The sequence below is a fragment of the Crocuta crocuta genome, unplaced genomic scaffold (assembly GCF_008692635.1).
Source record: "Crocuta crocuta isolate KB4526 unplaced genomic scaffold, BGI_CrCroc_1.0 scaffold147, whole genome shotgun sequence".
Taxonomy (NCBI): domain Eukaryota; kingdom Metazoa; phylum Chordata; class Mammalia; order Carnivora; family Hyaenidae; genus Crocuta; species Crocuta crocuta.
The window spans coordinates 3,528,036-3,542,009 of NW_027532594.1; the positions used below are offsets into that span (position 1 = coordinate 3,528,036).

General features: G+C 36.7%; 1 protein-coding gene across 3 annotated transcripts in view; it reads right to left on the bottom strand.

Annotated features, from left to right (window-relative positions):
* The window catches only part of PDSS2 (decaprenyl diphosphate synthase subunit 2), a 260,551-nt gene that overhangs the window by 90,578 nt on the left and 155,999 nt on the right, over positions 1-13,974 (bottom strand). For all 3 annotated transcript variants that reach the window (XM_077780013.1, XM_077780014.1, XM_077780012.1), the window contains one exon: positions 10,896-11,094. In XM_077780013.1, the coding sequence (XP_077636139.1) occupies positions 10,896-11,094 (199 nt within the window). The remainder of the gene's footprint in view (positions 1-10,895; positions 11,095-13,974) is intronic.

A 13,974-nucleotide genomic window follows, 5' to 3' on the forward strand; every position in this document is an offset into this window, starting at 1 on the left:
TTTTATGGCACCAAAAGGACAAAGTTCAAGGTTTCAATGAGACAATAAATTTTAAAAGAACATAATATTTGGCTTCTTGTTTCTAAGTACACTTCTCAAATACTAATCATTTATCACTTTTGCTTTAAAGATCCAGGAAGTGGCTCATAAAATGGATACAGTGTCTGTTTAATAGGTAGCTTTGTTAGCAAATGATAAAAAACTGCAAAAATTTGGGGATTTTGAAATTGTAATTTTATGGTAACATTTTGGCTTCTTTATTCAATTGATAGGGAGATAGCTACCTTTACTGTTACAATATATGACACCCCACTTACCTTCTGCACATACTCACTCTAGACATGAAAATCTATACTTGAGAAGGGTTATATGTAGAAAAGAACATTAATCTTGGGTGTCAGACTAAAGAGGCTAAAAGATAATAATTTCCACAAGTAAAATAGTGCTGACAAGACTATAAACACACAAGGTCACAATAATGTCTATTTTAAATGAATATGATAGAGAAAATCTCAGATTTCATATGATAGAGCATGTTTCTAGGTTTCTCTTCTTTTCTCTTTTTCGGTAGGCTCTACACTCAACATGGGGCTTGAACTCATGACCACAAGAACAAGAGTCACATGCTCTACTTGACTGAGCCAGCCAAGGGAGCCTAGGTTTCACTTCTTAACATGAATTTGAAAGTAGAATTAATATAACTGATAATACAAACATGAAATAACCATTAGTACTCTCTTTATTAAAATATATAGATGGTATAAAAGGAGGAGATTTATATGCATAAATTGAGCATATTTATACAAACAAAATTCTTCCTTGTAAACAACATATTTATGCCTTTAGGAAAACAGAGTTAACATAAGGAAATACATCAGCTATGTAAAGAGTACATCTGTGCCCCTAGTTATTTAGAAATATAAATCACTAATGCTTAATAGAACAGTCCCCAGGAGTGACATCATGACAATGTTCTTGGGTACTCAGAGAAGACCCAAGCCAACGCACAATTTCCCACCTGATGTAGAGTGATAGGTCCATTAAATGAAAATGACTATAAAGAGAAAAAAATAGCACTGTCAATTCAATTTTTTATTATTTTTATTTTATTTTTTATAATTTTATTTATTTTGAGAGAGAATGCATATGACCTGGGGAAGGACAGAGAGCGGGGGGTGCGGGGAGAGACAGAATCCCAAGCAGGCTCTACACTGTCAACACAGAACCCAACACAGGGCTCAAACTCATGCACAGTAAAATTATGACCTGAGCTGAAACCAAGACTGAGCCATCAGGTGCCCCCGAATTCAACTGTTTAAATACTAGGTTATCACTATACATGCAAAATAAACGACTTAAAGAAAAAAGATGGCGGGGAGCCTGGGTGGCTCAGTTAGTTAAGCGGCCGACTTCAGCTCAGGTCATGATCTTGTGGTTCGTGAGTTCGAGCCCCACGTAGGGTGCTGTGCTGACAGCACAGAGCCTGGAGCTTGCTTCAGATTATGTCTCCCTCTCTCTCTCTGCCCCTCTCCCACTCATGCTCTGTCTTGTCTCTCAAAAATAAATGTTAAAAAAATTTTTAAAAAGAAAAAAATGGCAAGTAGTAATCCAAACAACTTTATTTGTACTGTAGCTTAATCCTAAAATACAGATCCAGTCTACAAAATAAACAGGGACAAGGAAAGGCCTCTAATAGCCAGATTTCTAAATTATAGTGCTTCTCCATTTCATGTTTCCCCCCCAATTATTCAGCATGTCTCATTGATAGTTTGATCTCAGATACTAAAATTTTAGATTCTGGTATGACCCCATCATTTCAGGATCCGGTGATGTTCTACATGAACACAATATAAAGCAACTTATTTCAATGGAGTCAGGGAATTTATGGCTTAAAAAGAGGCAGTCTAAGGTCTCTAAGTTCTAGGGTCCGTGTACAGTGAAGCACCAAAACAAAAAGTTGACCTCAGGTTCCATAATTGAAAATGAATTAAAACTCATAGATGAATTTTAAAACTCACTCTTGAATTCAAAAGTCTTTTAATTCACACTTATGTGACTAGAGCTAGAACAGTAAAAAGACAATTACCAGAGGATTAATATACCAATTTCTATACTTAGAGATATTTAAAAATCTAAATGTTACCTAAGGCAATTACCTTGAAGACCCCTAATATCTTCAGGGAAAAGCCAAAGGGAGAATAATTGACTTTGCTAATTTTACCCTTGGCAATTATAAAACAGCTCTGAATTTCTGATGACTGCAGAACCCTTCATCTTAATGGTCTGCCCCAGGAGAAGTACAGAGATAAACACATAATACAGAAATTCAGACAAGAATTCAGTAGCACAAGAAAATGGAACATTGGGAGAATGAATAAGTCATAAAAAATTAAAGTTGCTACAAATATGCTAACTTTAATTACCAAGTTAAATACACACCCTCTAAAAAAAAGCTGTCACTGAGAAAAAAGTGACATACTATATACAGAAATTCTGTATTAAGTTCTGTCTGCTCCCTCACTGCTGTGGTCTCTCTTTCACTGCTATTGCTGACAAATTTTTCTTTGCCTTTTTAAAATTAAAGCGTAAGTGACAAACAATACCCTGTTAGTTTTAGGTGTATATCACAGCGATTTCATATTTTTAAACACTGCTAAATGATCCCTACAGTAAGTCTAGTTATATTCCATCACCATACAAAGTTACTACAATGTTATTGACTATGTTCTTTATGCTGTACATTACATCCTCATCACTTATTTACAACTGGAAGTTTGTACCTCTTAATCCCATTCACCTATTTCACCCATCCCAACTCCTCCCCCTCTGGCAACCAATAGTTTGTTTCCTGTATCTATGAGTTCTGTTCTGTTTGTTCATTAGTTTTGTTTTTTAGATTCCACACATAAGTGAGATTATATGACATTTCTCTTTCTGTGTATGACTTATTTCACTTAGCATAATACCCTCTAGGTCCATTCATGTTGTCACAGATGGCAAGATTTCATTCTTTTTTATGGTTGAGTAATATTCATACACACACACCTCATATATAGCATATATTATATATATTCATTTTCTTTATCCATTCATCTATTGGCAATTTTTCTTTCTTGTAAGAAAAAATTAAAACATCATTAAGGAGAAATCTAACTTTACTAAGACATTCACCATATGTATAGAACTTTAAAAAACTTAATACTGTCCCAAAGAAATATTTATTACTACCTCCTCCTCCATACCAAAAATTCTTATTAATAGTACTATCCTTCATCTATTTAAGTTTCTGGGAACACATTTAATACACATTTAATAAAATTAGTCTTCTTCTGAGATATTAACTTTACTTTCCTTAAAAAAATAAACTGCCAGGGTGCCTGGGTGGCTGTCAGTTAAGCATCTGACTTTGGCTCAGGTCATGATCTCATGGTTCCTGAGTTTGAGCCCCATGTTGGGCTCTGTGCTGACTCAGAGCCTCCAGCCTCTTTCATATTCTTTGTCTCTTTGTCTCTCTGTCACCCCTTTCTCCGCCTCCACTTATGCTTTCTCTCAGAAAATAAACATCAGAAAATAAACATTTAAAAAAATTAAAGAAATCAACTGTGATTCATTCATTCATTCATTCATTCATTCATTCATTCATTCATTCATAGCGCACAAGAGTATGAACAGGGAGGAGGGGCAGAAGGAAAGAGAGAGAATCTCAAGCAGGCCTGAGATGTGGGCTCCATGCCATGACCCTGGGATCATGACCTGAGCCGAAATCAAGAGTGGGATGCTCAACTGACTGAGCCACCCAGGTGCCCCTAAACTGCCAAATCTTTAAATAAAAGGAATTGATTCTGAATATGGAAAATATGCTTTATCAAAGAGAATTCTTTTTTCTCTTATAGTATATTGTCAAGTTGGTTTCCATATAACACCCAGTGCTCATCCCCACAAGTGCCCTCCTCCATGCCCATCACCCCCCTGTCCCCTCCCCCCCACCCCATTAGCCCTCAGTTTGTTCTCAGTATTCAAGAGTCTCTCATGGTTTGNTTCCCCCCTTCCCTTCCTCCATGGTCCTCTGTTAAGTTTCTTATCAAAGAGAATTCTTGACTTTCAAGAACTTTAGTTACCCCTTATAATCAATTTAAACTATTGTTCATATGGTTTGGAAAGTTTCTGTTATGATTAAAAGAGAGCTTACTAGCTCTAGAATGGTAGAAGGTCAATTATAGACGCCAGGACAAGGTTCAAGATCTTTCACAAGAACTGATCCAGTGAAGCATCTTTGGAAATTGACTTTTGTAGAGCCTTCAAATTTTGAAGAACAAGGTGCAAAAGGATCCTTTTTTTTTTTTTTATGAACAGAATGGTTGCATAGAATAAAGGCTTCAATCCAACACACAACTATCAAATTACAAACAAAACAATATACCATGGGCCCAAAACGGAAAAAAATAATTGCTCACCAGACAAAAGTCAATAAAATGAAAATCTAGAAGTACAAACCTGTGCAGAGACCATGAAGGTACAGGATTCACTGAAGAGGAAGGAAATACCCAATCATTCTTATTTCAAGGAGAAACTTCAAGCTTAACTGTTGCTTGGATATCCTAAGTTTTTGTTTTGTATCTTTTCTTTCTTTCTTTCTTTTTTTTTTTTTTTTTGAATCAAATACTGCCACTGAAATCCAGTGCCTAATGGAGCAGATGGTAGAGGTCTTAGACTCTGGAACATTTATAGTGATGCTTCTGAATGCAAAACACTAAGGGTGTATTTCACAAACCATGAATCTCAATTGATTTTGATGGGAGTAAAGCCTCCATTTTCCCTGAACTTGAACCACACTAAAAGAAAGCATGTGTGAATGATACAAGATAGTTAAGAAAAAGAAACACATTAAATATCATTCCCATAGAGTGAGTGGTTAAAGCAAGTGAATACTTGTTTGTGTCATTACAGTATAATTATATTTGTGCTAAATACCACCATCTTAACCTTATATAAGATTTCATCAGAATAGCTTAGGGTAAAACAAATGATTGGAGAAAACAAAAATCTGTCTGAAGGCAGTAAGTCTTGTTTTAAGGTAGGGGCCAGGCTGAGAGTTAATTACAAAAATGTGGATCAAGTTACTACATCCAGAATATCTCTTCTTCTTAGGTATGTGGGTCTAATCCATGAGTGGTCAGTCAGTGTATGACTAGAGCTTGTCATGTGTAGTGCAAGGCTTCTCTTTCTCTTTCTCTTTCTCTCTGCCCTTGCTTACTTGCTCCTTCTGTCTCAAAAAAAAAAAAAAAACTACAAAGAAAATATGGCATTTAAAAATAAAACTGCCAGCAATATTCTTCACAGTTGCAGTTTATGACTAATTTAAAATTATTGATATTTTCATTTGATTTTACTAGTAGACCATCATATTTTTAATTGAGAAAATGCTCATTCTATCAGTTGAGTTACCTGTAAGCTCCAAGCAAATTTCCAAAATAGAAGAGAAACTCAATTCTAATTTTTAAAGAAAATATTTTAAATGTTTATTTAAAAAAGATAGAGACACACAGAGACTGTGAATGGGCCAGAGGTAGAGAGAGAAGGAAACACAAAATCTGAAGCAGGCTTCAGGTTTTGAGCCATCAGCACAGAGCTCCCTTGGGGCTCAAACTTGTGAAATGCAAGATCATGAACTAAGCTGAAGTCAGATGCTTAACTGACTGAGCCACCCAGGTGCCCCCTAATTTTTTTTTTAGGTGAGCTTCATCTCCAGCACAGAGCCCAACACAGGGCTTGAACTCATGACCCTGAGATCAAGACCTGAGTGGAGATCAAGAGCTGGACACTTACCCAACTGAGCCAGCCACCAGGTGCCCCTCAATTCTAATTTTTTAAATATTGTAAACTGTAACTATTCCAGCCCAAATATTTTCAGGGTACTGTCTTTTTGCTTCCTTCAGAGTACCTTTCTTTGACAGATACTTTTATAAGACAAAGCTTGTCAAATAAATTGTCTCTATGATTCTTCTGAATGCTTTGCTAAAATTAGATGCTGCAAAATCTAGGCCTTCTCAATTTCATTTCATTCATGTGTGTGTATAATTTATTCAAAATAGGTGCACTACCAAAAGATGCTTCCTGCAAGGTGAGATACTGCAAATCACAATTACATAATTTTAAATTTTAATCTTGAGTAGCATTTGAATTCCTACTATTTATTTTGTTGTGTTCCTTTCTTGCTTTTGCAAAGGAAAATTCCAGTGGAATTTTCATTAACTGTGAGTCATTGATTGTTTTCATTATAATTCCCTAAAAGTTTCAGTTTGTGTTCTATTTCTTGAACCCTTGATTTCAGATTTCCAATTGATTCTGAACAAGATGTCACCAAAATTTATAATAAAGTTCAATACCGTTGGTGGGTATAAAGATTTTGAAAATCTGATTAAAGACAGGCAACAAAGACAGAAGATACATACTCTGGAGTTGAACTATATTTTGTACTCAACACCAAAATCCCCCCAAATCTTGTAGTTCAAATACTTGAACATAAAAACACTTGTGCCATCTACTGCAATTAATGGAATGTGGACACTTGTTTGGAGACGGTATGAGTTATGGGTATGCCACAACAAGTTAGAAGTATTCCACAGTTATTGCAATGTAGTAAGAACCTTGTCTTTACCACAACACTGTGTGTGCCTCACCAAAATGTGTATTTGTATTCTTATTATAAACTAATAATTTTATCTTCCACGTTGTACTTCAAGCTGAATTTCCAATCTGACTGATAATGGCTTAATCTCTGGAAGAATATACTTCCGAAAGCTTTATCCTGATTCCATGAATGGATGAATAAAACATTTTCTGAATTACCTGATACAGTCAACTAAAACTGGAATTACTTAACTGTTTGCAAAGTTTTCTTTGGCCAATAGAACCAAGAAATATAAAATTATCACTTCCCTTATTCCTATGTGCACATAAAAACTTGTAGTCGAAGGGTGCCTGGGTGGTTCAGTCAGTTAAGCGTCTGACTCATGATTTCAGCTCAGGTCATGATCTCACAGTTCATGACTTCAAGCCCCACTGTGGGCTCTGTGTTGATAGTGTGGAGCCTGCTTGTGATATTCTCTCTCTCACCCTCCCCTGCTTGCTTTTTCAAAAAACAAAAACAAAAACAAAAACCTCATAGTTGAAAATGAGTGAAATTAATTTAGAAAAATAGACATCTGTCTAAATAAAAGTTAGGTTTCACAGTGTGGTATGTGTATATACATTCTGAGGTTGCATGTGTTAACTCTCATCTTCAGAAAGTCTTTTTTTTTCTAAGTTTTTAATGTTTTATTTATTTGTTTTTATTTTATTATTTAATTAATTTTTTAACTTTACATCCAAGTTAGTTAGCATATAGGGCAACAGTGGTTTTAAGAGTAGATTCCTTAATCCCCCTTACCCATTTAGTCCATCCCACCTCCCATAACCCCTCCAATAACCCTCTGTTTGTTCTCCATATTTAAGAATCTCTTATGTTTTGTCCCCCTCCCTGTTTTTGTATTATTTTTGCTTCCCTTCCCTTCCCTTATGTTCATCTGTTTTGTATCGTAAAGTCCTCATATGAGTAAAATCATATAGTTGTCTTTCTCTAATTTCGCTTCGCAAAATACCTTCTAGTTCCATCCACATAGTTGCAAATGGCAAGATTTCATTCTTTTTGATTGCTGAGTAATACTCCATTGTGTATATATACCACATCTTCTTTATCCATTCATCCATTGATGGACATTTGGGCTCTTTCCCTACTTTGGCTATTGTTGATAGTGCTGCTATAAACATTGGGGTGCATGTGCCTCTTTGAAACAGCACACATGTATCCCTTGGATATATATCTAATAGTGCAATTGCTGGGTGGTGGGGTAGTTCTATTTTAAACTTTTTCAGGAAGCTCCATACTGTTTACCAGAGTGGCTGCAACAGTTTGCATTCCTACCAGCAGTGAAAAAGAGATCCTCTTTCTCCACATCCTTGCCAACATCTGTTGTTTCCTGAGTTGTTAATGTTAGCCATTCTGACAGGTATGAGGTAATATCTCATTGTGGTTTTGATTTGTATTTCCCTGATGATGAGTGATGTTGAGCATTTTTTTCATGTATCTGTTGGCCATCTGGATGTTTTCTTTGGAGAAGTGTCTATTCATATCTTCTGCCCATTTCTTCACTGGATTATTTGTTTTTTGAGGGTTGAGTTTGATAAGTTCTTTATACATTTTGGATACTAACCCTTTATCTTATATGTTGTTTGCAAATATCTTCTCCCATTCTGCTGGTTGTCTTTTAGTTTTGCTGACTATTTCCTTTGCCGTGCAGAAGCTTTTTATTTTGATGAGGTCCCAATAGTTCATTTTTGCTTTTGTTTCCTTTACCTCTGGAGAGGTGTTGAGTAAGAAGTTGCTGTGGCCAAGGTCAAAGAAGTTTTTGCCTGCTTTTTCCTTGAGGATTTTGATGGTTTCCTGTCTTACATTTAGGGTTTCATCTATTTCAAGTTTATTTTTGTGTATGGTTTAAGAAAGTGGTCCAGATTCATTTTTTTCTGCATGTCGCTGTCCAGATTTCCCAGCACCACTTGCTGAAGAGACTGTCTTTATTCCACTGGATATTCTTTCCTGCTTTGTCAAAGATCAGTTGGCCATACATTTGTGGGTCCATTTCTGGGTTCTCTATCCTGTTCCATTGTTCTGAGTGTCTGTTTTTGTGCCAGTATCATACTGTTTTGATGATTACAGCTTTGTAATACAGCTAAAAGTCTGTTCAGGAAGTCTTCAAATAACTGCTGACTTTGGAAATAGGTCCTGATACTTTTTTAGCAGATTTGATGCTTCTTGTTTTCATGTGGCTAGTGATACCAGAATGACTTCCATAGTGGATAATAAATGCCAATATTTTATGAGAATTACACATTCTTTATCAACTATCTCAGTACTTTAAAAAATGAAATATATAGTTTTTAGCTTATTGTTGTCAGAAGAGTTCATCGCAAAAACAAAGCATTGCCAAACAATAAAACAGTTACAGGTTAACATTGCACAAGCAAGCGTGCTCAGTCCACTCTCTACCGCTTCCCCTGTTCAGCCTTGATTTCCCATACACACTTCACAGACACCAAACTATCACTTTACTATGTTTCCCACTGAGCTTTTGGACTGGTACCTGATGACTCTGTGACTCTTAAAGGCCATGCATGGGCCACAGTGCAATTGGGTGATACATCAAGTGGCCAGCTGGGGCAGCAGTGTCAAATACTTCTACACATGACACAGGGAGAAGTTAACTGTTAACCTATACATTCAGTACACTTTGTTGTACCACCAATTGCCTTGCGTTCTATCCTTGATTGGGAGGTGTCTGAAAAGTTACTGCTGGTTGTCCTCCAGATTTAGTATCACCTTAACATGAGAACAGTCTCCACTGTACACAGGTCTCACATACTATTAGCTTACATGAGACAAAAACTGAGGCGGAGGTTGGAAGCATAACGTAGACACCTATGAAACCCATCCTGGCTCATTCTAATGTAATTATTAATTGTCCTCTGTTTACAAAAAAAAAACAAACAACCCAGGACAAATGTTAAGTCAGATGGGATTCTGGGACAGGAGACATAACTGAGACTATCCTTAGCAAACCAGGATGTACCCTCACTTGATCTTCAGGAGACGGAGATCTGGCCTCTGTCCTTCCTCCTCCTCCCTTCCTACCGAATGGAGTGAGAACATGATGACAGCTATTTGGGGCCATAAATAAAGTGGTAAGATAGGGATGGCAGAGCAGTAATAAAAAGCCTAGGTTCTTGACTTTGTAAACTCAATCCTGGACTGCCTAGTCCTGGATGTTTTTATAGGAGAAAGGGTGATTCTGTCTTGAATTAGCTAAACCTAATTCAAACTCATATGTAAGGAATAACTCTCAAATCCTTCTAGAAAGCAGATTGGCAATATGCTAAAAATGTTTAAGCCCTTTGACCCACTTTTAGGTTTTATCTTGACAAAATAATCTGGAATGAGGAAACCTGATTTGTAAAGATGTTTACTGCAGACCTATTTATGACAGTAAAAAATTAGAAGCAACTTAAACTCCAAAAATGAGAAATTTGTTAAATAAATGATTACTACATAGGGGTGCCTGGGTGGCTCAGTCAGTTAAGTGCCAGATTTAAGCTCAGATCATGATCTCATGGTTCATGAGTTCAGGCCTTGCATCAGGCTCTGTGCTGACAGCTCACAGCCTAGAGCCTGCTTTGGATTCTCTGTCTTTCTCTCTCTCTGCCCGTTCCCATTCACGCTCTTCTCTCTGATAAATAAATAAATAAATAACCAACCAACCAACCAACCAAATATTACACAACCATTAACAAGTTTGTGAAAAATGTTAATAACATGGTAAAGTGCCTACATCATTATATGAAGTAGGAAAAAATAGGCAGGATTAAAAAATCTTATGTACATTAGTTCTCACCTATGTTACAAAAAAATCCACATATACAAAGGTAGGAGTAAGCAAACAAACAAAAAGCCTGAAAGGAAATACATCACATTATTAACTAACAGTGATTATCTCTGGGTAGTGAGATAATAGGTAATATTTGTTCATAAATCTTCATTATGTTAAATATTTAACCATATTGAATAATTAACAAATAATTAATTATAACCAGGAAAAAATTAAGAAATTAATTTCAAAACTCTTTCGTAGCATTTATGTTTTACTTGGTGTGGCCGCTGCCACCATCAGCATCACAATTTTATGGAGCATCCACAGGTGGAGGGCTGAGGCAGCAGGGCACACAGGCCTCCACAGTTCTAGCAGTCAACCAAGAGCCACCGAAAAGTCACCACCCAGACATAAGCAAACCCTGCCCGGTATTACCTTGGTGTTCTGTAGCAGAGCTAGTCCATTGCAGGCATTTGCTAGAAGAAAGTCTCCACTCAGGATAGCTATTTTATTTCCAAATTGCATGTCTTTCAGTGGTCCATCAGAAGACTGCAATTCACTTAAATTTACTATCCCACGATGTACGAGGAGAGCAGTGTGGATAAGTTCTGTGATCTCTGCCAAACTTCTTTGACTAAAATGTGAAGGTAAGACTTGTCTGAGTGTCAAGAATACCATCATGTCAGTAATGTCAGACTTCAGTTTTTAACAATAAAAGATTTCAATGGCTAGTCTCTTTATTTTTTTTAATTTAATTTAAAAAAAAATTTTTTTTTAATGTTTTACTTATTTCTAGGAGAGAGAGAAAGAGACAGCGTGAGCAGGGGAGGGTCAGAGAGAGAGGGAGTCACAGACTGAAACAAGCTCCAGGCTCTGAGCTGGCAGTCAGCACAGGGCCCGACGCGGGGCTCGAACCCACGAACTGCGAGATCATGACCTAAGCGAAAGTCGGATGCTTAACCGACTAAGCCACCCAGGCGCCCCTATTTTTTTTTAATTTTAATTAAATTTTTATGTTTATTTTTGAGAGAGAAAGAGTATGAGCAGAAAAGGGGCAGAGAGAGGGAAGGAGACAGAATCTGAAGCAGCCTCCAGGCTCTGAGGTGTCAGCACAGAGCCTGACATGGGGCTTGAACTGGTGAATTGTGAGATCATGACCTGAGCTGAAGTCGGATGATTAACCAACTGAATCACCCGGGCGCCACCCCCCCCTTTTTTTTTTTAGATTATTCCTTTTTAATGAAGTTTTTATTTTTTATTTTTTAATTTTTTAAAAGGGTATGATCTTTACTTTTTACTTTTTATTTATTTTTTAAAATTTATTGTCAAGTTAGCTAACATAGAGTATAAATGGCATGCTGTTGGTTTTGGGAGTAAATTCCTGTGTTTCATCGCTTACACAAAACACCCAGTGCTCATCCCAACAAGTGCCCTCTTCACTGCCCATTTTCCCCTCTCCCCCATCAACCCTCAGTTTGTTCTCTATATTTAAGAGTCCTAATGAAGTTTTTAATAGAGGCCTCTCTACTGAGCACTTTGGCATCTATACTCAGATTTTTTTTTTTAATGTTTATTTATATTAGACAGAGAGACAGAACGTGAGCAGGGGAGGGTCAGAGAGAGAGGGAGACACAGAATCTAAAGCAGGCTCTGGGCTTTGAGCAGTCAGCACAGAGCCCGATGCAGGGCTTGAACTCAGGAACTGTGAGATCATGATCTGAGCTGAAGTCGGATACTTAACCGACTAAGCCACTTAGGCACCCCTATAAGCAGATCATGTTCCTCACCCTCCCTCCCATGAATAACCAGGATTCCTCAAAGAGAAGCTAGGTAGTGAAGGCCACCCTCCACAGATTCATTTAAATAATCTGTTCTCAGCTTTCCTTTCCCAACTCTGTAATTTTAGGATATCTAAAATTCTTTACTAGTATCTAATGAAAGTCCAATTTAAGGGAGAACATAACTTGTGTCAGGCATTAAGCCAAGTACTTCCACACATCTTTTTTAACCCTAATGCAAAGCTATGGGATTTACAGAGATGAATAAAATGTGGTCTCTTCCTTCAAAGACTTTACATTTCAGAATACAAACCAAGATATATAGCTACAGTAGTAAATAAAACTCAGAGACTCTGGAGGAGCCTATAGTACAGTACTGCATCAGATGGGATTTGAAGAAATGTTTCTTTTTTTATACTTTTCTATAGTTTGTACATTTTCTATGACAAAAGCATTATTTTAAAATCATAAAAAATAATTACTCAAATATTTAAATTTCATAATCATCCTATGATAGGTATTACTAACTCCTTTTTATAGGTGAGAAAATTGCAGCACACTGTTAAATGATTTTCCCAAAGGCACACAGTAAGGTAGAGCTGGGAATCTGTCAGCATCTGTTACAAATGACTTCATGTGAATCACACCTCTTGGCTTCCATGTTCCTGTGTTGTCCCATCCACACTCACTCTGGGCTTAGCCATATTATCTCACTGTGGCCAAAAAGACTTTAGCAAATGTGACATAAGCAAAGCTTGAAAAATGCTTCTGTATTAAGATTCGTCCAAAACAGTCACATGAGTGACCCTAGGTACAAGAACCATCCAGTCAATCCACAGAATGTAAGAAATAAAATGACTATTTCAAGTTAGTAAATTACAGGGTAGTTTGCTATGCAGCAATGGATATCTGATACAGAAACTAGAATATCTGTGATGGCGTGCTGTTCACCAAAAGCCTAAAATATGTGTCAGTGGCTTTGCGTCTGAATGGTGGGTTCTAGACATGAAAGCTAAAGAGACAACAAATTCTTAGTGGAAGCTAGAAAGGCAGTGAAGAAATTGTTACTGGAGATTGAGAAGTGACATACTATGTTAGAAGGCAGTGAAACAATTGGCAAAACTATTGCCTATGGTAACTTGAAAAATACAAAAAACATATAATAAAATTATGTACCTGGATAAGAAGATTACCAGGCAGAATGATGAAATGTCATCTGTGTTATTTCAGCTGCACATGACAAGGTACAAGAGAGATGAGCTAAAAGAAGAATTGTTAGTTTGGAAGCACAGTTTAGAGGACCTATAAAGGAGAAAAGACTTGATAGGTTGAAAAGGAAACCTTCACATTTCCAGTCTCTCTAGGAAAGACTGTCAAAGAAAGACATGGTATTAGGAAAAATATCAAATCCAAACTATAGCTATAAGGCCTTTTCTAAAGACCTAACAAATTTAGGGGATGCCTAACAGACCCTTCTGGCTAGACAAAAGGTCTCTAAGAATTTTAAGGGTACTGTCCCACAGAAGCCTTATACTCAACCTAAAGTAGAGATGTCTACCTCAAAAAAGAACCATGGCTATGTCTTTTAGGGCATGGAATGAATGTTAATGACATTCATAGAAATCCCAAAAAGCTTTTAAGCAAGTTGTATGAGCTTAAACTCAAGTAACAGTTGACAGTTAAAAAGGAAAAAAGGAAAAAGAAAAAAAAAGGAGCTTCTGAATCAACTTTTCCAT